Raw genomic sequence first — 25,683 nt, forward strand, 5'->3', positions numbered from 1 at the left:
CGAGACTCAGGGTCAGATAGGACATGCCCGTACGCTGAGCAAGCGCTCAGAGCAAGCGCTCGACAACCCTTTGAGCTATCTGTAGGCAGTAGAGATCACAAACGCGCATGCTAGGTATTAGTACTCATCTGTAATGCGAGTAGAAGTTGTAAATTGCTTTACGAGTGTAATGGAGTATTCGAGCACATGTAACATCGCTGACTGTGATTCCTAAGCGGGGGTTAGAAGGATCACTAAGGACTACCTGTGCATGCCTTCGATACTCCTGATGGCTTCCCTGTTCGCGCTTCCTGCGTGATTGAGCAGGCATTTACCTTGCCTGAAGAACAGACATTGACATTTCGGAACCCTAGGACTCAAGCTGCGATCAATTACTTCATATTCCGAATCGAAATTGTTCAGTGCCGCGTACGTCGGAATATCGAGGTTGCATTGCTCTTCTTTAGGCTAAATGGTGGCCGCTGTTATGTGACGCCATCACTATCACATATGAGAGGCCTGTACATGCCAAATCTCTCACTGCCCAGGGGAATTCAAGGACGTGTCTGGCTTGTAATAGACTCTCATCATGCTCACCTAGATGTTAGATCTCGAAGAGACTAAAAGGAACTATTCTGAAGATCCTCCGAGCGGTTTCGTACCCATAGTTGCCCGCTGCATATGACGACTTCAAGCCGATGGGTTCTCTGTCCGAAGCACTTTATCCTGCATACGGCACTCCGCAGTTTACCGCCTTTTCAAGTGCCGAGCGGAGTTTTGTCGACGGCAATCATGCAATCCTCTGAGCCGCCAATCCCATTTCGTCTCCCTGCTCCATAGGCAGCAGCATAAAGGGGATGGTTTTCGATCTGATAGAGCCTTTTCCTCTGATGAGAATCGATTTGAAGTGCTACCGCGGAGCAAGGGTAGCCAAATCCCGTGCCGATTTCCACGCCAAGCGTTGGAGAAATCTCGATGGCTTGAACGCATCACCGTTCGTATCACATTTTGTACAAACTCCGCGCGGATCGGGGACAGATTGCTATCGTAAGGGGGAGGCTTGGTCACAGTTGTATTTACATATGAGATTTTCTCCTTTCCTTCTCTCCGCCTACTCCGTAAACCTCAAATGCTCCCAAGTTTTTCTTACACGGCATCATCTGCGATTAGATTCACTTGATTGACTTAAAATCTCGCCCGATTGATTACCATGGCGTTTCTCCTCATTTACTTTGCGGCGATGCGGGACTTCCTTCCGACAGGGCTGGCCGCAGTTTATCTGTGCGCATATGCAGCATATAAATTTGCTTCTATGGAACCGAAAGCGAATGTCATTGTACAACTTGCCCCAAGGCCGGTGCACCAAATGCCGATAAACGTTGCAACATGAACATTTGGGAAGCTCATGGCTTCAATCAATGCCGCGGATACGAAAACGGAAGCTTGATTCCATCTATTCGTTCAACGCCGCCACGCATTCAATCTCTACATCCGAGCCCATCGGCAACCCAGCGACGCTGACACACGTCCGAGCCTGAATCCGCGTTAATGAATCTACCCTCTCGACCAACGACGAGATTACATAACTTACGGGGAAAGGAGCGGAAAAGAACTTTGCGTATCCCTCATTCATGGGACCAAAGTTGTCCATCGTGGTCAAGTAGACGTTGACCTTGATGATGCGCTTGAGAGACGAATTGGCGGCTTCCAGGAGGGCGGAAATGTTGCGGATGGTTTGCTCCTGTGCATCGGGGGTTTAGCGACCACCCAGTAGCTTCATTCATGTCTACTGCTGCTAGGATATCTATGATGGTTTCTTCTTTCTTACCGTGCGGTCCGTTACTGTGCCTTCGACGAGTTTGCCCGTCTTTGGGTCGATGCCAATGTTTCCGGAACAGTAGACGAGGCCGTTGTAGACTTGGGCCTGCGAGAAGAGGGAGATGGGTGCCGGGGCGGCGTCTGTCTGGACCGGCTGAGGAGAAGGCATCTTGATAATGGTGTACTATTCCTTTTGGTTGAGTATTGTGATCACAGCTGTAACTCGCGGGAGTCGATGGAGGCTAATATGACACGGTTCTCTGAGTCTACATGGTCCATACTTTATGTCTGATAACGACACAAGACAGGTTTCTGTGTTGCTTTTGATGTGCCGCCGTAGAGAAGCCAATCTCATCGTCAACCCCACCCCAAAGGGCGTAGTAGCGCCATTGATTCCATCCATTGCCATATCTTGGAACATGCTCAAGATACCCCTCGCCCTAATCGGGCGCAATTTGTCATCAGATCGAACACTTTGAGACGTTGATTGGCTCCGATGATACCGATCCAGGGCTCTTTGTCATTTAGCTGAATCAGCAATGCCGCGAATAGCCATGAATGGCGTCTCCTGATGGCGCTACACGTGCGACGGTGTGATGGGACTTGCTGAGAGGCAGCCGATTGCGGCGAGGAGATGGATTTGCTATGGTATTGACCAGGCTGGGGGCATATGCAGAACAGTCAGCCATATTAGCTAAGAGACTCGAGCTGGACGAAGTTGGAATACAGAGTCGCCAACCCCTTCTCAACCGGTCATCACAGTCTTCTCGGTAAGATACTCCATTTCCGTTGAAGCAGACGTCTCATAGTCCGTACAGTTACTCCGATTCCCGTCTCCTTTGATGGCCAACATGACCGAGCCGATGGATGTTGTTAGCCCTCCAAAGTTTGGGCGTGCGTTTGGGGAGAAGCACTTCATGTTCAAACCGGGCTTCATCCATTTGAATCAAGGTGATATTACACTACGCCTGATGGCAATGGCAATGTTGATGATCTAACTAGTCGTCATACCTTAGGATCCTACGGAGGATACCCTCGTCCAGTGCGAGATGCTCTACGCTCTGTCCAAGACGCAGTCCAAGCCGAGCCAGATAACTTTGTCCGATACACCTATCCCTCGAAACTAGACGAAACCCGTGCTCTACTTGCAGACCATTTACACGCTGCAGACAGAGATGAGATTGTCCTGGTCCCGAATGCGACAACGGCGCTCAACACGGTGCTTCGCAATTTGAAGTATCAGCCGGGAGACGTGATTGCATACGTACAAGGGACATATGGAGCAATCGAGAAGACTGTGGATTATCTTGTCGAAACTACACCTGTCGAGAGCGTTCGTGTTCCGTTCGATCCCATCACGGACGATGATGATACGCTTGTTGAGTCGTTTCGATCTGTGTTGCAGGAACATAGTGGACGTGTCCGGGTGGCTATCTTTGACACCGTCATGAGCATGCCTGGGCTCCGGATGCCATTCGAGCGTCTGGCACAAACTTGTCGAGAGTTTGGGGTACTCAGTGCCATTGATGGAGCGCATGGCATTGGCTTGATTGACTTGGATCTGGAGAAGTTGGGGGCTGATTTCCTGACTACAAATTGCCACAAGTAAGAATGTTATTGCTCATCAAGCTGTAAAGCTCTCTTATACTGACTATTCTTATAGATGGCTTTTTGTGCCCCATACGTGCGCTGTTCTGTACGTCGCTTTGAAGAACCAGCACCTCATGCGGTCATCCATTCCGACATCTCACGGCTTCCAGCCACTACCCGAGATCCTACAGAAGAAGCAGTACATCAGCCCATACGAACCTCCAGACTCCATAAATCCATTCGTCTTTCAGTTCAGCTATACTGGAACAATCGACAATGGGCCTCCTCTCTGCATATCGGCGGCAATCAAGTTCAGAAAGGAGATATGTGGAGGAGAAGAAGCGATTCGAGAGTACTGCCGCTCGCTAGCCCGAGAAGGCGAAAATCTTGCCGTTGAAATACTGCAGACGCGAACGTTACCTATACCAGAGTCGAAGCGGGTTGCTTTCGCCAATGTTCAGCTTCCTCTTGAGATTGCTTCGCATGGTTCTGAGGAAAGGGGAGGTTCGGTTCCTCTGGCAGATGTTCCGCGAGTTGTCGACTTCATGTTACGGCGTCTTGCTCGTGATTACAACACGTTTGTCAATATTGCCTTCATTTCCGGATCTCTGTGGGCACGCTTTTCTGCTCAGATATATCTGGAGCTACAAGACTTTGAGTACGGCGCTAAGGCGCTGAAAGAGCTGTGTGAGAAAGTTGCGAACAAGGAATATGTCCTAGAATGAGGTTCAAGTCATGATTGCCAAGGCACTTCTTTTATCGAGCATGAGTTTAGTAAAGATAATGTATATGATAGCTATATATGGGTCAAAGTGCTAAACATCCCTCTTGTACCTTAAACACTTGGTTTCGTCGCTTAGGCCTTCTTGTTCAATTTCGCAGCCCACTCGTCCACATGCAAAACTTCGTCCACAATGGTGGGCCAGATGATTTTCTCTGCGGCCTCTTTGAGCTGAATCGAGAATCCGGCAGTTGCATCGGCTCTATGAGGGGGTTAGCATTTTATCGTCCTGAGTTTACTACGTCATCGAATATACGTACATGATTGTGACGTGGTAGCCCCTGAGTCGATACTATGTTAGCCATCGCTTTGTTACAATCGAAAGTTCAACACTCACATCTCGACAGCATAGCGAGCAGTAGATTCGAGGCACGTGTTAGCGACCATTCCGGCAACGACTACATGCGTAATGTCTCGTTGACGAAGCTGATAGTCGAGGTCGGTGTTGGCAAACGAGCTGCACCCTAGTTAGTCTTTGTGAGAGCTAGTGCATCAGCAGTCCAACAATTACCTGCTGTTCCAGTGGCGCGAGACAATCGCATCCCCATTGCTCTTATCCGGCTCAAGTCCCTTCATAATCTCGGCTCCAAAGCTGCCCACCGTAAAGGCCTTGGTTTGCTGGATGGTGAGCTGGCTCTTGGACATGTGCTTCCAGTCGTCATACACGCCCTCTTCGAACAGTTGGTGCTGGCAGTAGAGGATCGGAAGTGTGTTGCTCCGGGCGATTTTGACGAATCTCTGGAGGTTGGTCACCGTGTCGGTGGCCTCAATGCTCGCCTGGAGAGTAGGGTAGATCTTGCCCTCTGGGTGCAAGAACTCGTTGAGAGGGTCGATGAGCAGAACGGCGGTCTTTTCCTGCATTTTGGGAGTGATTCCGATTGAAGCGTTGAGATTGGTTTTTGTTGTTGTTTGAGCTAAGTAATTACTGATGCGATGAACTTGTCTGAGATGAATTGTTGAATCATGTCTGAAGTTGAACAGAGTTTATATACTTATGGATGATGAGGGGCGGAGAGTTGAGAATTAACCTTTCTTACGACAAGCAACACACTCCCGTCTACCCGACCGGAGCTCTTTTCCCCAAAGAGACGGATTGGATAATCAACTTCGAACAAGCTAGACGGTATCGACGTAGCCGAGGTTTCATCGAAACCTGTAACTGCGCAGTCATGGCTTTGTCACCGTCATTTGTCAGATCCTCAATGCCGTTTTCCGTATGTTCTCACAAGCCGGGCGCCGTTGCGGTGTTGCGGTGTTATAGTGCGGTGTTATAATTGAGGGCTTCGGTGTTATTTGCGGTATTGCGGTATTGCGGTGTTGCGGGGCTTAGGAGACCTCCACCATCATTTACGAGTATTCACGTCATGTTCTCAACTTCAGAATGCTGAGCTGACATTGTCATACGATAAGGTCCAATGCGACTAAACCTTCTTTAATATTTCAAGTAACTGTTCACTCGGCGTATCCCATCAAACAGCAGTCGAATGTGGTAGTCCGTGGTTATTCTCACACAAATAGCAAACTACAACTCAACTCAACTAAAGGTTTCCCCGACGGCCAGCACTAAGTCCGAATTCATGCGCGGCGAAATATAGCACACAGTCTTGGTATTATACATCTTCAAGAAATATCCTTCTCAACTTCTCGCAATTAGATTATAAAGCATTCGAATGAGTATACTCTCAGCTCTAAATTTGTCAGCCGTCGAAACGGTCGTAGTCGGAACTCAACCTTTAGCCACTGCAAACATACCGAAATACCGAGATCCCCAGACTCATGTATTTACATATAACTTCGTAATGCATTGAAGATCTAAAATCACACCGTGACCTTCGTCAAGCACCATTGAGCTGGTTGCGTGGCTAGAGCAGCTGGACAGTGATGATTTCCTCCCGTAGTCTTCGTCTGTTGTGCGGAGACGGACTACTTCTTGGCCATGTTGGCTTCGACAAGAGGGTGCTTCAGTATAGATATGCCTGAGTTTGTGCAAGTTTCAAAATACAAGTTATCAACATGATAGACAATAATATCTGACTTGGGTAAGGGTGGAGAGTATGCACCTAAGGCATGCAACCGATCTGGTACCCAGGCGTGGTTGGTGGTAAAAGACGTTGCTCTGCTTTACATAAATGCGTTGATCGCCCGACTAACACCAACAATAAACTTGGCACCTCGTGGCGAAGATCTATTGGTCCATTGATCGTGAACCAGAGAAGACTCCTTGTGATCAGATTTTACCTCCTTCAATGCCTCAGGCCTCAACTCTGATCTTCTTCCTTGTAGCCTCCAGTTTCTCAAGACGCACAATGCAGATGCAACTCAGACTTCCCTGTTCGCAGAACGAATATCGTCATGAACCCATACATCGCCGACCCCGACCACATTCCGAAAAGCGATCTGTATGCAGATGTACCACACTATGGCAGATATTCTCCGAAGCCTGATGACTTTCGTGTGGATATTCAGCACGTCAACTCTAGCTCTCAGGAGTCTTTACAGTATTGGGCTGGAGTCGTTGGACTCTGTACGGAATCAAATATGATCTATCCAGCGGACGCGAATGAGGGACGCGACGTCTTTGCTCTTGGCAGCGTCATCGTCAAGTCAAGCCACCGACACCAAAGTCCCAAGATTGACCACACATACGCCGACGCCAATGAAATAGAGGCAATTGCAATCGCCAAGCGTGTCCTCGAGGGTGTCAGATTGCCCAATATCTATTTCTCTGGCAAGGTGCGCTGACTCAGTATCCTGCTTATGTTAGGACATTCACTAACAATCCTCAAGATCAATGGTCGCCCGGTGTTGGTCCAAGAGAGACTCCCGGGCGTCAGCCTAGAAGTTGCACGGCCCTATCTGTCGGAAGCTCAAAAAGCAGCCTTCAAACGGCAAGCGCGCGAGATTCTCCTACAGATGCATGCTGTCAAACCCCCGAGCAATCGCCAGACCCGAGACCATATTGTTCCAGACCCAAATATCATGACTAATGGCCCCTTGAATTCCGAGGAGGCACAGATCCTCTTCTCAAAGGACATTGACCAAGATCTGGGCTTCATGCACAATGACTTTACACCATCCAACTGCATCGTTGACAACGACAGGATTGTAGGACTCATTGACTGGGAAATGGCTGGATTCTTTGGCTGGAAGGCAGCGGGAGAAGTTCATTGCCAGATCAGGTGTCCTCGAAGAAAAGACTTTGCCAGAGCCTATCTGAGCGAAGAGAGGCTTCGAGATATCTTATGGTGGAACGATCTGTACGACGGGGCAGTGCCTTGAGCTTGCAAGTTGAGATCGTTTGTACTCCAGAATTATCATACTTGCAGGCCAATTCAATGCAAATAGAGGGAAATGATGGATTACGACTCCTAATGAGTTGTAAGCAGTGAACGTCCTTTCTTTCCGGCGATGACTGGACCTTTTCTTGTGTGGGACCTGCGGCCACGGCGTTTACTGAGTGGCGTGAATTACTTTTGTCAGCTGTGCTACGAAGCAGGTAGATTCACGCTATTCATGGCTGTCACATACTAAAGAAAATATTCATTTTAGGGAAGACATGGAAAATTTGATTTGACAAGGAAATGTGCTGTATGATCTTTTCGCATAACCTATCGCGTGAGTGTGTACGGAGTAGCCTGTCTCCCTCATTGGACGACTGCCCTCTCAATCTGTATGAGCTACCCAAATAGGCAGCACTTATGTAAGAGTGATTAATCATCAAGAAATGTTATCGTGTCCTCTGCTGTTCCGATGTTTGCTTGTCAACCAGCCCTTGTCCAGTCTTTTTCTCTATCCGACGATATCCGCGAAGGATCAACAATCGTACCCGCATATTAGTTGGCTTGTCCTCTTTTGTGTTGATTACCAATCATCTTTCCTTCATTTCGACAACTATCACCAACTTGATTCCACATAGTAGACGGCAGAATGCGGAGAGAGCCGATATCGGCCGGTTGATCGCTTCGAGGGGCATTTAGGCAGTTGTGGGAAAGCTGCTTGACTGATAAAATAACACAAAGAATTGTCCAAACTTCTCATATCAAATCATATCACAATCGCATTGTACGAAGCAACAATCCAAACATCCTTCAAGATGCCCATGTACAACTTCGAACTCGCCATCAAGCTGAGCCAAGCCCAGAAAATGGCTCTGGCCCGCCGAATCACCGACTGGCACGCAACCACATTCAGGGCGCCGCGGTTCATCGTCAACGTCCGCTTCATCGACGTGACCCAGGGCCTCTTGTCAGATTCCTACGTCGGCGGCGTGCAGAGAAACATCAATCGCCTGTTTGTCAGCCTTCGAAGTGGTGGTGGCCGCACTCAGGAGCAGCTGGAAGGCATAGCCGACAAGCTGGAGGGGTTCTGGAACGAGACTGTGGGAAATGACTCGATTGCGAAGCAGCTCAAGGGGGTCTTTGTTATGGGAGAGATTGACGTTGCAAAGGAAGCAGGGTTTCATCTGCCTATGGTAAGTCCGACTGTATGTATATGGCGGACTAAATTACTGACATATGGCAGCCTGGCCATTTCGAGCAGTGGGTCAAGGACAACACGGATGAGTTTAAGCGTATGGCTGAAGAGGGTGACCCCGATGCGCAGCAAGTTGTCGAGGAGATTAAAGTCAGGCCTGAGTTTCAGAAGTAAAACAAAGTGCTTGGTCATCTGTAGTGGCATGGTTGCATCAATAATTGTCTCTACCAACCCTGGAGGTTAGGAAGAGGCTCAAATGTCGGTGGAATCACATCTCTTGTTATGGCCGTGCCTCAATTGGAAGATAGTATATCATCTCGGAGCACTGTGTCTCCTATTCCATCTCAGCCCACTCGCAGCCATTGTCCGTGTCATTCTGTCTCGACATCAGTCTCGTTTGCATCTTCTTATTGGACACCTGCCTAATCGTGATGACTACGCAACTCTCTACCGGATGGCTTGTGTTCTGTGTTAAAGAAGTTCCGTCGAGACACGAGCTGCCCAAGGGGTCGTTGTATAGCAATTCGACTTCATGCATCACATGGTACCCTATCAGTAAGCTTCTGTCTTGTGATTGTTTACTTTCGAGACTCGTCTGCGTATAGTGATGAAGATAAGAGACCCTCATGTTTAATGATAAGACGCAACCAAACAACCAAATGTTGGGTATTTCATCCAGCACCTCGGTCAAGCCAGATCCACCATTTGCCGAATCAAGCCATCACGTCGATACGGAAGACGACATGTCACCGAATTCTTTTATCATTCCCGGACCCACGGAGCAACGGCAAACTGACAGCCTCCGTTCCCTCGTGAGAAACTAGACAAGGCCCTGTCATTTAGTGGACCTTTGCCTTACAGAGTGGACCAGGCCGCCAGACGTCAAAAGCATGTGAAAGCGATCAATTTCAGATCGATCTGGGGTTGCTTTTTGATGTCAAGGTCTGAGCGCCACCTGTTGCTCTGACGGGCAGTTGGTAAAGTCGATTCTCTAGCTCATTATTCCCGGCATATCTTCTTTCAACTTCTCAATTTGAGCCTTTGGTAGTTTCTCGCGTTAATTACACAACAGCCTTGCCGCAAATAGTGTCCAGATCGCCGCAAAGGAGCTGAACCGAGGCACGGAGAAGCATTAACAAATATGTTCATTTCGCCGAACGGGCGGGTCAGAAACGTGCCCAACAAGGGCACCGCATCCCAACAAAGCCAATCGAATACTCCGTACATATTCTCGAAAAGTCCGTGTCGCTGATGAAGATGCAAATCGAGTGACAAGCCAACAACCAGAAGATTCAACCTCTTCGACCTCAACCTCAAATTACAACTCATACGCTCAGTGTCAACCATCTTCAACCATGATTGAGCAAAAGAAGGACTTCTTCCCGGGCTTCAGCCCCCTGTCCGACCAAGTCTTCATCCGCCACCCGGACCCCCAAACCGACGCCGTCCCGCGCCCGACCGACCCCCGGGCCGTGCTCATCTACTCCTGGGGCGACGGCCAGCCCAAGAACCTCATCAAGTACGCCGACGGATACCGCGCCCTCTTCCCCTGCTCGACGCAGATCGTCGTCCTGGCGCCCATCTCCAAGGCCATGTGGTCCGGCCTCGACCAGCGCACGCAGTCCATGCGGCCCCTCATCGACGCCATCTTCCCCCGGGAGTCGGAAGACGACAAGGATGCGCAGAGGACGGAGGACCGCGTGCTGGCTCACGTCATGTCCAACACCGGCGGCATCAACTACGCCGCGACGCTCAACGCCTACCGTCTCGTCCATGACAGGCCCATGCCGCATCATCTGCTGGTGCTCGATTCCACGCCGGGAAGCGTCATCATGACCCGTGAGAACCTGGCTCGTTGGTCGCGCGCAATGGCGCTGGGCACGGCGAACTGGTTCCCCTGGCCGTTCGGCGTGACGCAGACCCTCTGGGCGGGATTCCTGTGCGGGAACCGCTTCCTCGAATGGGTTATCGGCAAGGAGCCTGCGCCGGCTTTCAGCGTCAAGGCGGTGATTAACCCGTACTATGAGACCAAGGACACGCGGCACTTGTACATCTACAGCGAGGACGACGACATTATCCCGTATCAGGATATCGAGGAGCACATTGCGGAGGCGAGGAAAAGGGGGTACAAGTCTGACAACCACATGTTCAAGGGCAGTGGCCATGTGCGCCACATGCAGATGTTCAACGAGGAGTACTGGGGCGCTATCCGGACGTCGTGGAACAGGGCGACGAGCGAGCCTTCTGATGAGGCGTGAAATGCTTTTTTTTCTTTCTCATGCTTCCACAAGGTCAGAGTCAATTATGTACTGTGTTTTAGACCATTTGCGCTATTTATCCACTGTTGTTCTTTGTATATAGACTGTTGTTAATAGAAATTGACTTTCAATGTAGCAAGTCGTTCCTGTCGCTACGAGAAGTCGCATATATCCATGCTTAACATTAACGAGAGATTTGAGTGTCTCTCATTTAACAATCAGGTGCTGACGAATCTCGTTGCTATATATCCATGCTTAACATTAACGAGAGATTTGAGTGTCTCTCGTCCAACAATCATGTGCTGACGAATCTCGTTGCCAACTTGGTAATCTTCGCCATCCGTTCGTCATTCTTCTGCTGTAGCTCCTTTTCTGCCATTTCCCTTTCTGCAGTTCCTTCAAGCATTTCGTTTTGAATCCTGTCTTTGAGCTCCTCGATCTGCTGACCCAGGGTCTTGAGCTCGTTTGCCAAAATTCCGAAATAGTCATACACCTCAACATAGCGATCACTAGAGCTGCTCTTGTTCAACATGCGTTTGAAAACTTCCCGCATGTGTTTTGGCTGTTTGATGAGCTCCAAAGACTTGCGCCCCAGCACGCCCGCATCGGCATCGGCGTTTACAGGGTTGCCCGAAGAACGGTCGACTCGGTGCGTATACGCGGCGCCGAGCCGGACGCAATAAATGATAAGCGCCGCCAGGCCAGCTCCAAGAGCCGTGGCAATGGAAGACCCCGTTTTCAGACCGCTGTGCTCGGTTTCAGAGGCCTGCCGATTCTTCTGAAGCGCCTCTCTGGCAATTTCGCCGATTCCCTGGCTGCTGTCTTCGACCTCGTGGCCCGGGAGGGAGTAATCGAAGCGTGATCCTGCCATTGAGACGCGATTGCCGTCAACAGTTGCGGCCGCCATCTTGAAGAGGCTGTTGACGTTCTCGCAGCCAAAAGGATAGAAAGTCTCGGCTTTTGCGTCGGCCATTTCGCCGTTGTCCGGAGATGCGCAGAAAAGTAGCAAGGATTTCCTGTCATCCGCTTTTCTCAGAGCTCTATCGAGCCTTTCGATGTCATGCGCGTTCGTCTCGTTTTTAACAATAGTCCACGACATAGAGATGATGTCAAACTTTCGACTGGGATCGATGGCTAACTCGAGGGCCTGGGCGAATGAATATTAGAGATTTCTGTAGCCGAGATATTTGGTCATAGCATTTGACAAGACTGTACTTACATCTGCCGCACTCTTGGCAGTAAAATGGGCCCGTTCCCCAGGTGTCGACACCACGTCGAGACGGAACACGAAGATCTTGGCTCTTGGGCAGATGCGACAAATGGTCGATGCCATGAAGGTGCCGTGCTGCGTCTCGGAGCTGGTGTAGGGCCTCGGAATGCCCTCCAGCCCGTCGCCCTCGTACCCAGTGTCGCACGTCCAGCCGTTGTAGATGCGATCTGTGAGCTTCTTGTTTGTTATCTCGACGCCGTCATCGATCAAAGCTACCCTCACATCTTCGCCGAAGATATCCGGTGGGTGAGTCCGCTCCATGTCGATGAGATCGATACCGGCCGCAAATTTGTCCATAACGTCCAACCAATCATGCCGCCGCCTCCGATACCGTGCGGCTGTTTGGCTCGGTTGCTGGCCATGGGATACCGTAGAGCGGCCGTGGACCGCGTTGTTGGTGTCCGACTCGTCCACGGTTATATCGGGCCACATATCCAGGACAGTTACTGTCGAACTCTGGCCTGAGAGTGGCAAGGTTTTCCTTTCTTCTGGCCCATACTCTTTGGGTCGTTGCGCTATGCGATCTCTTTGGATCCTCTCTTTGAAACGCTGTAGGTTCTGTTTGTCCCGCTCGGCCGATTCGATGCACTGTGCTTCTCCGTTAGAAATGAGACCTGTCTGGGGATCGATGGTTCATTTGAGTATCCGTCACCATGTGGCTTGAGTCTTACCTTAGTTTGATGTAAATGAATTTCTCTTAAGCGCGGAAGCTTGGCCAGGCCACCCGGAGCACTCCAAGCTATTAGAATGGCATTATTACCACTCCACCAAAGGTGTAGCTCCACGACCTTGGGGCAAGCTTTCAATATTGTCTCGGGGCACAGATCGACCTTTCGCCAGTCGAGTATCTCAATCGACTTGAATCCAAGAAGACATCTTTCGATCGACTCGTCGCTATGGGGCGGCATTTCGGAATCGAATACAATCACTTTGACGATGTGGCGTACACCCTTGTCCTTGAGTAACTTGAAGATAATCTCCATGTCTGTTCTCCCAGCCTCCTTGTTCTTCGTCTGTTTGAGGATAATGCGATCTACTGCCACGTGATGGAGCGTTTGGTCGAATTCTTTGGGGCCGTAGACAGTCGTGAAAACATGTTGTTCCAGAAAAGAAGGACCTTGAAGCATTGTCAAAGAGAAGGGTCTCTCTAAACAGATGAGTCAGTTCGACACGTGAAACTGAGGTAGGAGAAAATAGACAAAGAATGCAGAGACATAGATTGAGAAAAGAGAGTAGGGAAAAAAAAAAAGGAAAGGATAACGAAGAGGGTCAACCCACCTTTTCCTTGAGCGTATAAAAATTCGTTGGCTGACTTGACGTCTCGATCCGCCTTTGGAAGCTTGAAGGTAGATCGAAAATACTGGAGCTTTATCTCGTCCTCGATCTCCTCTTCTACCCTCTCCTTCTCCTTGGCTGACTTAGATGACATTGCCACCTTCTTGCCGTTGGTCAACTTTTTGGCGGATGACCTTCTCTTATTTGCTGGCACTGCTGCCTTGGGGACCGTGGATATTTCTTGAGATCCAGTCAGAGTTCGCTGGAGGGGCTTGATCGGCTCTTCGCTCTCTCCTTGGTTGCGAAGTTCCACATCGGCTGTGAATCCGTTTCGCATTCCGTTTCGGCTCTTGTCTTTATCATCAAGCAGAGGCTTTGCCACATCGTTCCGTTTTTCCTTTTCTCTCCAGTCTTCCCTGATAGTTTGCTGTTTCTCCTTAGCCTGCTTCAAGTGTGAGCCAGTCCGCCCAGGTAACGACTTGGTCTTGGATGGCTCAGCGGCCTTCCTGGACGCCTCCTTTTGGATCTTCGCTCGGTAGTCGGCCTTGGTCTTCTGATAGTACCTGTATACTGATAAACCCTCTTTGCACCTTTGATCAAGGGCTCTCTCCCCATGCTTGAGGAGAGCCTTGATTACCTCTAGCCGCCCCAAGCACTTGGGATATTCGACAGCTAAATGCAGAGGCGTATAACCTCCGCCATCTCTAGCCAGCAGACACTCATCACCGGTAGCCCTTTCAATCAGCTGTACTGTCAGCTTCGAGGGAAGATTTTCAATGGACCAGTGAATGCAGTTGCGCGGCCCATCGACCGGCTCTCGGAGATTATTTCTGAGGCTGTCTCTGAGGCTCTCGTCGCCTTGCTGCATCTCTATGGACAGAATGGCTTGAATAAACGGCTCATTATCCCACCGTATAGCAAATGCCAGCGCGAGACTGGGGTTGGTTTGTGCCTTGTCGGCGAGTAACTTCGACAGACTGTCACTCGTCTTGCCGTGAGGGTCTTTGATGGTGTTGTGATGAAGATAGTCGATAATCCAACCGGGAAATTGGCTGGGAGACTTAAAGGCGTTTCTCGCCAGCATGTGTAGTACGTTTGTTTTGTTGGGTGACTCTTGCATTATATGGTCCAGGGCATCTCCGTATGTGGCGAGAAAATCGTCTTTGTCCAGCTGCTTCTCGTTCGCAGCTGCCTTCTTTATTTCGTTCTCGATGACGGCCAGCTTCTGCTCTTTCCACTCTGCGAGCTCTTCTGCCTTTTCTCTTTCTTCTCGCTCCATCCGTTCCTCAGCACTCTCGGTACTGAAATGTCCATCTATCTGGCCGTCTTCTTCGCCTCCATACCCCTCGTCATCATCCCCACCCTCGCCGTCAGAATCCTCATCGTACTCATCATCATCTTCGTCATCGTCATGTTCATGACCATCTTCTTCTTCTTGGTTAGCCTCCTCCAAGGGATCCTCGACCGTTCCATTAGCTGAGCCATAGAGGTTTTGGATTGGGTCATTTCTGGATTCGGTCAATGGCATGTCCATGGCTAAATGATGGATTGAGCTATGAATTGATGATAATACCGGTGGTAGGAAGATATTCCTATAGAAAGAAGTGGAAGTAATGGAAAATTTCCGCGAAGAGGGATAGCAGCTATGTGAGTTGTAGAGGTCTCAGTATCAACTGGGTACTAATGCCTCTTTAGGCTCAATTGCGAGAGTGAGTGGTCACTGGTGGCTCGTCAGCTACATGTCCGGCTGTCTGATGGATGCATCCAGGTTTGTTGACCTAAGTACTGACCAGGATTGTGTATGGAAACCACGACCTATAACGAGACGAGTGAGATAATAGCCTACGACCTACAGTTTAAAGTACAACTAATACATGACTGCCTAACAACATGAGGCTCTGGCGATTCATGGGCCCCTTGCAAGGCGCGCAAGGCGCCCATGCTCCTCGGCAGGCTCGAAAGCTTCCAGCGCTCAATCCATCCAGCCGAGTTATACGTAATTGAGCAGGCGATTGCACTGTGTAGCAGCACTCTCCAGTAGAAAAAAAAAGGGGAGGGGGGGGGGGTTCTGGGAACCAGGGTCCGGGTTCCAGGGGCCAGGGCAAAATACATGTACATATGGTATACTTTTCTACTACTGCTATACGTACAGAGACCAATCTCATTGTTAGCTCATGCAGGAATGTCTATAAGTAGACCGACTAGCAGCCTGGCACCACTTTGATTACATGTTGGGATGTGAAAGGTGCGTGCTTCTTGCCCCCATCGTGATACATCTATCTAGGGACGAAGGACCCTTTGTCTCTATTCCCAGCCTACCTAGGCATGGACCAAAGCATGGACGATGATGAGCTTCCTTGCTTCGTTTATGACCTGTCCGGCACCACAAATGATGGTGCCAACTTTCGCTTCGAAAATGATCCAGCGAATCCCTACGAGCGTACAAATATCATTGAGAGGCGAGGCTTGTTGCACGTTCGGTGCACAGTCAGGGACATTGTACACGGCCAATGGAGCGAAGAGAACGACGACGAGGCGACACTACTGGTGCTGCTCTTCCGCTTCGACGCGGATGACCTCGGCCGCCGCATCAAGCTGGCCCGCATCAAGCTGACCTTCTCGGGGTCGTCGCCTGACCATCCAGACCCAGAAGTGGCGCGCCTGTGGCCAGACAAAACCTATTCCATCTTCCCGACGACTCGTTCCGAAACAGTCTGCACTGGAGCAAGAGGCTCCTTGTCGGTTGGAGCCGAAGTCGGGGCCGAACTGTCCTGCGAAAGGACCAAGACGGTGCAGCGGGAGCTCCAGAGCGTGGGCATTGTACGAGGCTCTGCGGACACCCAAGGCCGCAACTTCGGCCTGCATAATAGTGCCTCGTGGACGCTCATGGAGAATCCAGACACCCACAGTGGCGTTGCGGCTGCCATGCAGTGTGCTGTCCTCGTGAGACGCCGTGTCTTGGAGGAGCCATTCGCTGCTACGGTGCAAATCACAGTGCACGCTGGCCGTCCAACCGCTGCGCGAGAATGGATTCGCGGGGTCTTCAGCCAGCCTCGCAAGGTTGATCCTATCCTCTTCGATCCCAAGCGCCCTCCCACTAATAGGCTGCGTGTATACGACGATAAGACACGGGCAGCGTTGGGCACTATCAAGCTCGACGACCCGAGCCTGACCGATATCACCCTGCGCAACGTATGGAATGCAGCGGATAAACAGACATGATGTGAAGATATTGCAATATTGCAACCCACACATCTCGACCCCTCTTCTATACGTGTATGGTACAAAGAAGGACTCGCTTGTTGCTATTGGTACATGTAGCCTCGGAGTTGCGTGTCTGAACGAATGATACTGCTTTTAGTTGCCGAATAACAATGCATGACATGGGTTACAAGAGAGTGAGTGACTGACGTGGTCTCGATTTCATGACTTAGAAGTGAGCAGTAAATTGGATGGATGGTATCATCTGGCCGTTATTCTACAAAATAAATTCTTCCGCCATAACGTCTATTTCTATGCTTATAAGAGTAGACAACAACAGTCCCATACTTTTATTATTTGATAAGAAAACGTAAATACTACAGGAAAGGCATGAGGTAGTAATCCTGTCTTCCCCGACGACAGTTATTCTCTCGATTGGCAAATGACTTCAAGCTGAAGGGTCTACAACGCCTCCCGTTGCTCAAGCCTTCAAGATTGAAAGCTGCTAACCCGTTCAGTCAGGAACATTTCAGTGCTTTATCAACCAGAACGCCGCATCTTGTCCTCTGACGACGCCCCCTCTTCGGAGGACTAGAGGCAAAACACAGCCATGGCGAGGCTAAAAGTATTTCAGCCGGACTCATTCAGCGAGTCGAACATGCCCGAGGAAGAGTGAGTAACTCTGTGGGCAGGCTATAATATCAAAAAAAGATACCCATTCCTTTCTAACATCGCTTTATTCCCAGCATCATCCTCATCATCGAGGCGTGGTCCGCAGCAGATTGTGACAGCGATCATGTTGCGGAAGAATTTAATTCTAACAAGTCCAAAAAGTCTCGCATTTCACAATTCTTTTTGCGAATGGACGATACCAACGGGGGCCCTTTCACGCTGGAGGGAGTCCAGGCCGAGGCCGAAGCTTTGCTGAATGATACTCGAGACCTTCGGCAGAATAACACAGATGTGCGTGACGCTCAGTCGACATACGGCAGTTCCTCAATATCAGCTAAGCAAGACAAAAGAGGGAAATAAGGCTAATCCACAACATTCGCACCTAGAAGCCACCGATTGTATTTTACGCGCAAGGTTTTGGGGGTATCATACTCAAGCAAGTAAGTCACACTACTGCTGTATGGCTACAGATCTTTTTGAGTTCTGCAACACTGGGAGATGGTTCCTAACGGGAACCAGGCTTTGTCTCTTATTTCAGAAAGTATTGAAGAACGAAATGACTTATTCAAACGTATACAAGCAGCGGTAAGCACCTACGACAGGATTCACACAATGGAGATATATGAACATCCACCGCCCTTTCTTTTCGTCTTCTCATTGAGCTGATTCAGGTACATTATAGGCTTTCATCTGCTCGATCCATCGATGGGAAGATGAGCAGGCCTTAAAATCTGCTATAAGCCAGATTTTGACGGCCCAACATGCAGTAGACAATGCGACAGCACTCGATCATTCTCAGACACTCTCCAAGGTGGTCACAGACGTCAACTCTACATTTTATGAGTCGAATGCCATGTTCATGTGCAGTTTCACTAGCATAGTACCAAGGGCGTCCGCTTTTCCTGAGGTATGTCCAACAGGCATCATAGCTACTGCAAGTCATGGGACTTAACGTACAAGTAGGCGACTATTTACAGACGCATGGGATGCATATGGCATCCTCTCGAAAATATTGTAGTAACCTCCCGCCCGTATAACAAAATTCTCAGTGGTTTAGGAGGCTACTTGCTGGAAACCACCCCGCCCGTTGGCGACAGTCCAAGTATGACATATGCTACCCTGTGATTATACATACATATACTTTTGGTGCACGGCTAACTTGCCCATTCGATGCAGCTACACAGAAGTTTGATCAATATCTCTCCGCTGCTCTTGGTTACGCGGCTCCACAACATCCATATCCTCAGTTCACTGATGAATCCCTAGACGACGATTCCGGTCAAAGCTGGATTACATGGACAAGAAGTGGAGGGACAAGCTTCAAACTCGCAAGAAGGAACAACGCAGCCGGCAAAATAATAGGTCTTGATGATAATAAATCTGGATTGAATCCACACGTCAGGAATCTTTCCGGGTTTGCCTTTGATTTGTCTCCGAGTGCAGCTCAATACGGCTCAATGAGTGGGTTTCTGTGGACATGGCTTTCCCAACTTCTCTTCCGGTTCAAGTTACGGCTCAGTCGTTCCCAAAATTCTACCATCATCACTCCCGAAGAATTGAGCCAACATCTCGACGTGGTGGGCGAGGCATACAGCCTCAAAGACGATGATCTCTTCCTCATGTGTGTGTGTGCATTCAAGGAGAGCATACGAATGGACGGAGTTTCCCCAACCTTGTTGGTTCTCGATAATGTTGACCCAAACATTGAGTGGCATGCTTCGCTAGCCAAGAAGCTACTCGATGTATTTCAAGGCGGCCAGCTACGCCTCAAAGTACTGATAACGAGCCCGAACATAGACGTGGTCAGAACTTCCCTCGGTATTGCGCCTCAACGCTCCCATCACGGGGCAAAACAGGCCTCAAGTTCTCAGGAAGAATCCTTGGCGACGCCGGAGTCCAGCGGAGTCGATTTCAAGATAACGGAATTGGAGTCCGCTGACAGCGTCGTATGGCATATCGCTGAAAAGTATCACCCTCCCATTCAGAGAATGCGATCGGCAGTCACTAGCTTCACCCCTTGGCTCAGAAGCGTTATCCATCGATGGCTACATGACGATGCCAATCATACTCATATAAGAGGCATGATAGATGAGATCCTGTCTTGTCCCACGGAGCAGTCGGCTATCCGAGCCATTCTCAACTCGTTGTCTGTGAATCAACCCCTGGCAAGATCAGCAATAACGATAATCCTATGGTGTATGCAACCCCTGAAAAAGGCGGAGTTTGAGCTACTTCTCGACGTTGCAATGGCATCACCCGCCAATCTCGACAAAGTCACTTATGAGGAAGTTGAGTCACTATTTTATGGCCTTGTAATCGTACTGCGAGGCCGGGTGTTGTTGGCTAATGACATGGTAAGGGAAGCCTTACAGCCACATGGCGTTGCCACGGGCGTCAAATGGTGTAGGGAGGAAACTCAGTCTCATTCAGATCTGGCAGATTGGTGCCTGGATTATCTTCAATTGCCGGAAAATCAGGATATCCTCACTAAGATCGAAGAAAGTGATGGAGCATCAGGTCGTGATGCCAGACACGGTCTTCTCTGGTATGCAGTTGACCACTGGGCTGAGCACGCCCGCCGAAGCAAAGGCTGCTGGAGACCTGAATGGAAAAGCTTCCAGAATTTACTCGGACACGAGGGGGAACGGCTGAATTCATGGGCTGTGGCCAAATCTAAACAGCAGCCCGCTCTGCCCTCTCTCGCGGCCGGTCCGCGCACAGCGCTCCCCATCCTGGCACAGCACGGCCTTCAGTCCGCAGTCGAGATTGTAGTGGAAATGACCAGGAGACAGAATGCCTTGGGTAATGAGTTGGCAGATGCCTTCATCGCCGCCGCAAGCAGTGGCCATCTGGAGACTATCCGTGTCTTGGCTCAACAACCCGAGTTTCGATGGTTTGACGCTAGCCAAGCTGTCTTGGCAGCGATTGAATCCGGAGTCGAAGACATTCTTGTCGAAGTCATTATCCATGCCGAACAACTCGGACTAAAATTTGGTGACCCTTCAAAATACTTAGCCCGGGCTGCTTCACTCAATAACTTGGCCGCGGTGCGACTTATCCAAGATAGGATCCTCAAACACAAACCCCTCGATGAGCTTTCCAAGTCTTCTTTCCCATTGAATCTTGCATGTTACAAGAGGAAGCAAGACATGCTACTAAGACTGCTTGGACTCGGCATTGGCCCAACCGCTGGTGATAGGGAAGGCTGGTGGCGGCCCATGAGGACCATCTGTCGCTTCGGGGGGGGGGTGCCCTTGTGGAGCCATTCTTGGAGCACCTCAAGTCTGCACACCCCCTAGATAAGGGGTTATGGATCTCTATGTGTCTAGATTCATTGAGGGAGGCGGACGAGTATGGCCATAGTGCCGTGGCTTCCTCCATCCTGAACTGGGCATCGCGGAATTCGCTCAACCTACTCAACGAAAGCATTTTCCAACTATCAGCGTCCTTTTGGTCCAACGTAGAGAATGCGAAGCTCTTGCTTTCTCATCTGACGCAGCCAAAACACTTTGACCAAAGCGACACGCTGTTTGGAAAGGCAGTTTTGGCCTTTTTCAGTACGGGGGCAATTGAGGCTGCGCAGGAATTGCTTCGGCCGCCCATGACAGTGAACGAGGAGATCTTCTGTGCTTTACTGGGCACTGCCGATGAGGAAGCGAGTGAGCAGCTGATCAGGCTTATCTGCAGTGTAGGTGCGCGGTCAGATATTGACATGAGTCACCCGGCAGTGCATGAAAGGATCCTCGCCGACAACTTTATACAAAACTCCATAAACAGCGGCTCCATTGCCGCTCTTTTGGAGTATAAGTTGGATCCAAACATGGAAATACCAAGCCTTGAACGGTCCATGTTGGGATATGCAGCTTATAAGGGCAAGATCGATGCCGTGCGGGCTCTCCTTGCTGCTGGTGCCAAGGTCGACGCGGGAGGAGACGACTGGACACCGCTGCATTGCGCATATGACAACTCTGATATCACCGCTCTGCTCCTCGAAAATGGCGCGGATGTCGATATCAGGGATAGTGCAAAGCGGTCGGCCCTGTACTTTGCTTCGAAATGGGGGAATGTTGGGGTCGTGAGCGCTATACTGGAGAAGAAGCCGAGCAGGGACACGCTGGAGCAGGCCCTGGGCAGCGCGCTCGGCAACAGCCAAACAGAAGTTGCTAAGGTCCTCACTGGACATGACGCTGACCTGACGGTTGAGTCATCGGATGCCGTAGAGTGGTTGGCAAACGCCGTATGGGCGTCCAATGCCGCTCTTGTCCACTTGATACTCGATTGCTGTAGACGCCTAAACATTAACTATGTGAGCGGCAACAGATGGTCAACGGCAGCTCTCCATTGTATCGACCACAGCACGGAGCCGTCTATCGTCCGCACGCTCATAACCAGAGGCGCCGACGTCAACGTCGCGGACTGGCACAATGAAACCCCCCTCTGTTGTGCGGCCGAAGCAGACAACATCAGCGTGGCACGATGTCTTGTTCGACGGGAAGCAAAAGTCAACGGGTCCGAAAACCAACCACTTGCACTCGGTGCGGCTTGCAAAAGCGCATCGCCCGAGTTCGTCAAGTTCCTGGTTGATGAGGGCGCCGACGTCAATGCAGTCTGCTACGCAAACCCTGGCACGGCCCTGCACGCTGCTTTGCTACGGTCCGAGGACGATAGTGAAGATGCGATGAGGAAGGCACAGATACTCGACTATCTCCTAGACATGAACGGCATCGACGTGCAAATTAAGAGCCATTCGTGGGGTTCGGTGCTCAACGTCGCCGCCATGAATTGCCAGCTGGCCATTGTCACGCGGCTCTTGAAGATGGGCGTCACCGCCAACGATGTCGACCATCTGGGCCGGGAGCCGATTCATTTTGCGCTGCTGCAGTCAGTGGAAATGGCTCAGTCGCTGCTACGAGAGAAGGGTGTCACTTTGGACAGCAAAGATAATCTGGGCCGACATGCTCTCCATTTCGCAGTGCAAAGCCAGAGGCCAGATGTAGTCGAGTTTGTCCTCCGTGAGCGGCCACTTCTCGTCAATGAGCCAGACATTCACGGGTGGACACCATTGCTCTGGGCGTTGCGACCACCTCCGCCTTTCGGTAATTTGACAACCGAAGATCAGCGCAGGGACGTATTAAAGCTGCTGCTTGGCAAAGGCGCGAGCAAGTTTGTCAAGGGAGATGGTGCTGACGATGAGGTCTGGACACCAGTGAGACTAGCAAGCTACTGTAACCTGAATACAGACGTGCTGGACTTGGTGAGACCGAGCGAAGAGGAGCTACGACAGTGTAAAGGGGACGACAGGGATATATGGACCGAGGCCGCCAATCGTCGCGGCAAGCTCGAAACTGATGGATACTGTGATATTTGTTTAACGGTAAGACAAAGCTGTCACATCCTATCTGTTCTCGCAATATATTATATACCTTGCTGACTTTTTTCTTCCCTCATTCTGAACCAAACTTAGGCCTCAATCGGAGTAAACTATCTGTGCTGCGAGGTCGAGTGTGTCGTTGCTGGCTTCTACATGTGCTGGAAATGCGCTTTGAGTCAAGAGTTGCTGCACCCTGGTTCCTCGCACGTCCTCTCTGCATCAGGAGAGGAGACAGAAATTACTGAGGGATCTGCTGCGCCAAGCGGAGAAGCTTCGCAGGACATGGAGGGTGACGGTGTCAAAGAAGAGACAGTCGGAGAAGATGGCAATGACGGCGATGACGGCGATGATGGCGATGATGGCGATGATGGCGAGGGGGACGATGATGACGACGAGGGCGGTGAGGAAGATGAGGAAACTGAAGGTGAAGGTTGGTAATGCTTAGAAGGGGTCCAATGATCGGATTTAGGGGCGAGAAGATCGTTCTCGGTTACATGTACTTCATTCAAAGTTTACACCCAGGAAGCAGCATAAGTGAGAGTTGAAACCCTCAGTCAGAGCTGACGGCCAGTTTGAGAACGCGGAGGTGTTGACGTGAAGACTCAAAATCCGAACCGTCTGGTTCCTACTTGCATGTGAGTACATGTACATATATGTGCTTGTCCGCCATCAGCTAGGTAGACCACAACAATAGCGCAGCACTCTAATAATTTACTGTAAAAGAGGCGCCCGTGAGTGGACGATGCCGAGCTATTGAGCATGTCCCAGCAAAGATCGACTGCAACTTGAGATACACGGAGATTGGCTAAACAGGGTTTCCTGTGTACCCGGCGTTTCCCAACATACAACTGAGCATCTACGAAGCCCTTGTAAGTAACATTTGACAGAGTTGACAATAGTTGAATATGCTGTCCAAGCATAACAGGTAACGACGACTGGCTGGATATCATGATCGCGAAACGGACGAGAACGCCGACAAATAAGCGAACCACAGGCCACGGAGCCCATTATGTGCTGTCTATAGACGAAAAAGAAACACATGTAACCGAAAGAATCATCAACTCGAAACCAAATACACCATACTATGTGACCATAATCCAAACGGGTATTCCTGACCCACGTACTCCATGCAACATGCCGACTCCAGCTTAATCGTTCAATACACATAACAAAGCAAAAGTGCAACTCCTTCACGCAGGCTTATCCGCCGAGCAAGCCTTTCAACTTCCCCCTAAGCTCTTCCAACTCGGCCTGCTTACTTGACGCCTGTGACCTCCAGTGCTCGGCGTCCGCCTTGTAGAACTGTGACCGAGACTTCTCGTCTGCTAAAAGACGATTCAAGTCGTCCATTTCCTTCTTCAGCCGTTCGTTCTCCATCCGTAGAGCTTCCGAGCCGCGCTGGCTCGAAGACGCGGCGTTACGCTGCGCCAGGATGAGGGCATTCTCATTGATTCGCACGTCTTGCTGTAGCCTCACGATGACGTCCTCGAGCTGTGAGATCTTTTGCCTGGCGTCTCCGAGATACTCTAGCTCCCTGAGAAGCAAAGAGACGGCATCATCGACTTCCGCAGACAGGGTAGAGAACCGCGACCGGGGACCGCGCGGTCCAGACACGATGCTCCGACCAGGGCCGCTAAGATTAATGACGCCTGAAAGCGGCGTTGCCGTTCGTGGACTCGCAGTCGTACTCGAGCGCGTAAGAGGAGCCGTGAACTGGTTCTGCGACAACCACGTGAAAGACGTCTGTCCCGAAGACTGAGCATTCTGGCTGGTTGTTGCAGCAGGGGCGGGCGAGATTGACGGTAGTCGAACTTCGGCGCCTGGTTGCACGCTCGGCCTGTGGCTGGGCAGGGCAACTCTCTGTCTCTCCAACGGTGGAGATGGCGGCGGGCTGGGCGGCGGGAGGTGCTCATGCCATTGCCGGTTAACGCAAACCCGGCAGAAGAAGTTGTTGCTTCGATTAAAGTGTTCAAGTGGCCGGTCTAGACAGCGCTGATGATATGATCTCCTGCAGGTGTAACAGTCCAGCAGGTCCGTTTCCTGTTTGCAGATGAAGCAAAAGGGATCATGAGGAGACCCTTTCTCTGGAGTTGTGTCTTGGTCAGTGCTGAGCTGGTGAGAGTTGTTTGGGTGCATGATGAAAGCGGGTGAAACTCACTGCGCCAGGCTCGATATCTCTTTTCTGTAAGCGGGCGATGCCATCAGTATTGCTTTGATAATCCTCCAAGGGTGTTGAAGCAGGTCGACTCACCGGCTTCATCCATGGACTCAGGGTTGCCATTCACATCCTCACTCATCGGCTGCGGCCGCGGAATGCTTGTGTTTGCCTTGGTGTTACCGGCATCTCGTCCAGCATCCGCCACAGTTCCGCTGCCCTCAGTATCGGACTCTTCAGTCCGTCGTCTCTTCCCTCTCGGCGGCGTTGGCGACATGATATGGCAGTGTCCTGAGGCCAGATACGAGCTTCAATGGTCAAGCTTTTTGTGAACCGCTATCAGCCAGTTCTAACAACTGCACAGTGAACAAGCTGTATGAGCGAAGCTCCTCGTCGCGAGCCGCCAGGGGTGGCAGGATTATATGATTGTGCCACCAGGCGCGACACCAGTTGTGAGAGATGATTATTAATAACGAACCAAAAGGCCGGATGTTTCCACGTCACGTGCTGCCTCTAGCAGAATAATAATCGTGATAAGTAATATAGTATCCGGATTGCGTGCGGAAGCGGAAGCAAGGGGGCAGCGTGTCCATTCGCCTTAAGTATTGCATCGATCGCCGGCGGATCGGGTTCCCTCCTCGGCGATGGATCCTGCAAGAAGGGCAAGATTCCATGTCCCGTACAAATCGGTGTTAGTTTGCTCTTCAGCCGGCGAATCCCACCGGGGGGCTGTTGGAAATGATTTGTCCTCCGGGGGCTGAATTCTCGCGCCAACGGCATTTTGATTTGCGATCACCGAACCCTGTCCGCCCAATGAGATGCCTCGGTCTGCGCAGGGAT

General features: G+C 50.6%; 10 protein-coding genes across 10 annotated transcripts; 6 read left to right on the forward strand and 4 right to left on the reverse strand.

The window, feature by feature from the left end:
- Window positions 1–1,432: 1,432 nt before the first annotated feature.
- On the reverse strand, window positions 1,433–1,966 carry BBK36DRAFT_55416 (YjgF-like protein; the record flags this gene model as incomplete). Its single annotated transcript, XM_024898252.1, has 3 exons — window positions 1,433–1,513; window positions 1,571–1,720; window positions 1,808–1,966. 3 exons carry the CDS (start codon window positions 1,964–1,966, stop codon window positions 1,433–1,435), a joined length of 390 nt encoding a protein of 129 aa, XP_024748435.1.
- A 694-nt stretch (window positions 1,967–2,660) lies between these two features.
- Window positions 2,661–4,112, forward strand: BBK36DRAFT_1122114 (PLP-dependent transferase; the record flags this gene model as incomplete). Its single annotated transcript, XM_024890908.1, has 3 exons — window positions 2,661–2,748; window positions 2,814–3,402; window positions 3,461–4,112. The coding sequence occupies 3 exons, from the start codon at window positions 2,661–2,663 to the stop codon at window positions 4,110–4,112; spliced, it is 1,329 nt and encodes a 442-aa protein (XP_024748436.1).
- A 131-nt stretch (window positions 4,113–4,243) lies between these two features.
- On the reverse strand, window positions 4,244–5,029 carry BBK36DRAFT_1142124 (Isochorismatase hydrolase; the record flags this gene model as incomplete). The annotated part of the gene is made up of 4 exons (XM_024893499.1): window positions 4,244–4,370; window positions 4,429–4,449; window positions 4,506–4,625; window positions 4,680–5,029. 4 exons carry the CDS (start codon window positions 5,027–5,029, stop codon window positions 4,244–4,246), a joined length of 618 nt encoding a protein of 205 aa, XP_024748437.1.
- A 1,491-nt stretch (window positions 5,030–6,520) lies between these two features.
- Window positions 6,521–7,447, forward strand: BBK36DRAFT_1122130 (kinase-like protein; the record flags this gene model as incomplete). Its single annotated transcript, XM_024890910.1, has 2 exons — window positions 6,521–6,901; window positions 6,956–7,447. The coding sequence occupies 2 exons, from the start codon at window positions 6,521–6,523 to the stop codon at window positions 7,445–7,447; spliced, it is 873 nt and encodes a 290-aa protein (XP_024748438.1).
- Window positions 7,448–8,261: 814 nt separating this feature from the next.
- BBK36DRAFT_1142126 (hypothetical protein) lies at window positions 8,262–8,815 on the forward strand (the record flags this gene model as incomplete). Its single annotated transcript, XM_024893500.1, has 2 exons — window positions 8,262–8,639; window positions 8,690–8,815. The coding sequence occupies 2 exons, from the start codon at window positions 8,262–8,264 to the stop codon at window positions 8,813–8,815; spliced, it is 504 nt and encodes a 167-aa protein (XP_024748439.1).
- A 1,181-nt stretch (window positions 8,816–9,996) lies between these two features.
- Window positions 9,997–10,899, forward strand: BBK36DRAFT_1160335 (DUF829-domain-containing protein; the record flags this gene model as incomplete). Its single annotated transcript, XM_024894284.1, has 1 exon — window positions 9,997–10,899. One exon carries the CDS (start codon window positions 9,997–9,999, stop codon window positions 10,897–10,899), a length of 903 nt encoding a protein of 300 aa, XP_024748440.1.
- A 295-nt stretch (window positions 10,900–11,194) lies between these two features.
- On the reverse strand, window positions 11,195–14,978 carry BBK36DRAFT_20935 (hypothetical protein; the record flags this gene model as incomplete). The annotated part of the gene is made up of 4 exons (XM_024897906.1): window positions 11,195–12,046; window positions 12,119–12,787; window positions 12,841–13,286; window positions 13,448–14,978. The coding sequence occupies 4 exons, from the start codon at window positions 14,976–14,978 to the stop codon at window positions 11,195–11,197; spliced, it is 3,498 nt and encodes a 1,165-aa protein (XP_024748441.1).
- An 803-nt stretch (window positions 14,979–15,781) lies between these two features.
- BBK36DRAFT_1121510 (hypothetical protein) lies at window positions 15,782–16,666 on the forward strand (the record flags this gene model as incomplete). Its single annotated transcript, XM_024890830.1, has 1 exon — window positions 15,782–16,666. One exon carries the CDS (start codon window positions 15,782–15,784, stop codon window positions 16,664–16,666), a length of 885 nt encoding a protein of 294 aa, XP_024748442.1.
- A 589-nt stretch (window positions 16,667–17,255) lies between these two features.
- On the forward strand, window positions 17,256–23,640 carry BBK36DRAFT_165297 (ankyrin; the record flags this gene model as incomplete). Its single annotated transcript, XM_024897768.1, has 9 exons — window positions 17,256–17,317; window positions 17,392–17,608; window positions 17,704–17,757; window positions 18,000–18,224; window positions 18,367–20,509; window positions 20,647–22,691; window positions 22,782–23,118; window positions 23,502–23,557; window positions 23,614–23,640. The coding sequence occupies 9 exons, from the start codon at window positions 17,256–17,258 to the stop codon at window positions 23,638–23,640; spliced, it is 5,166 nt and encodes a 1,721-aa protein (XP_024748443.1).
- Window positions 23,641–23,888: 248 nt separating this feature from the next.
- BBK36DRAFT_1121418 (hypothetical protein) lies at window positions 23,889–25,120 on the reverse strand (the record flags this gene model as incomplete). Its single annotated transcript, XM_024890824.1, has 3 exons — window positions 23,889–24,772; window positions 24,847–24,870; window positions 24,940–25,120. 3 exons carry the CDS (start codon window positions 25,118–25,120, stop codon window positions 23,889–23,891), a joined length of 1,089 nt encoding a protein of 362 aa, XP_024748444.1.
- Between the last annotated feature and the right edge of the window lie 563 nt (window positions 25,121–25,683).

Source organism: Trichoderma citrinoviride (genome assembly GCF_003025115.1).
Source record: "Trichoderma citrinoviride strain TUCIM 6016 unplaced genomic scaffold BBK36scaffold_9, whole genome shotgun sequence".
Lineage (NCBI taxonomy): Eukaryota > Fungi > Ascomycota > Sordariomycetes > Hypocreales > Hypocreaceae > Trichoderma > Trichoderma citrinoviride.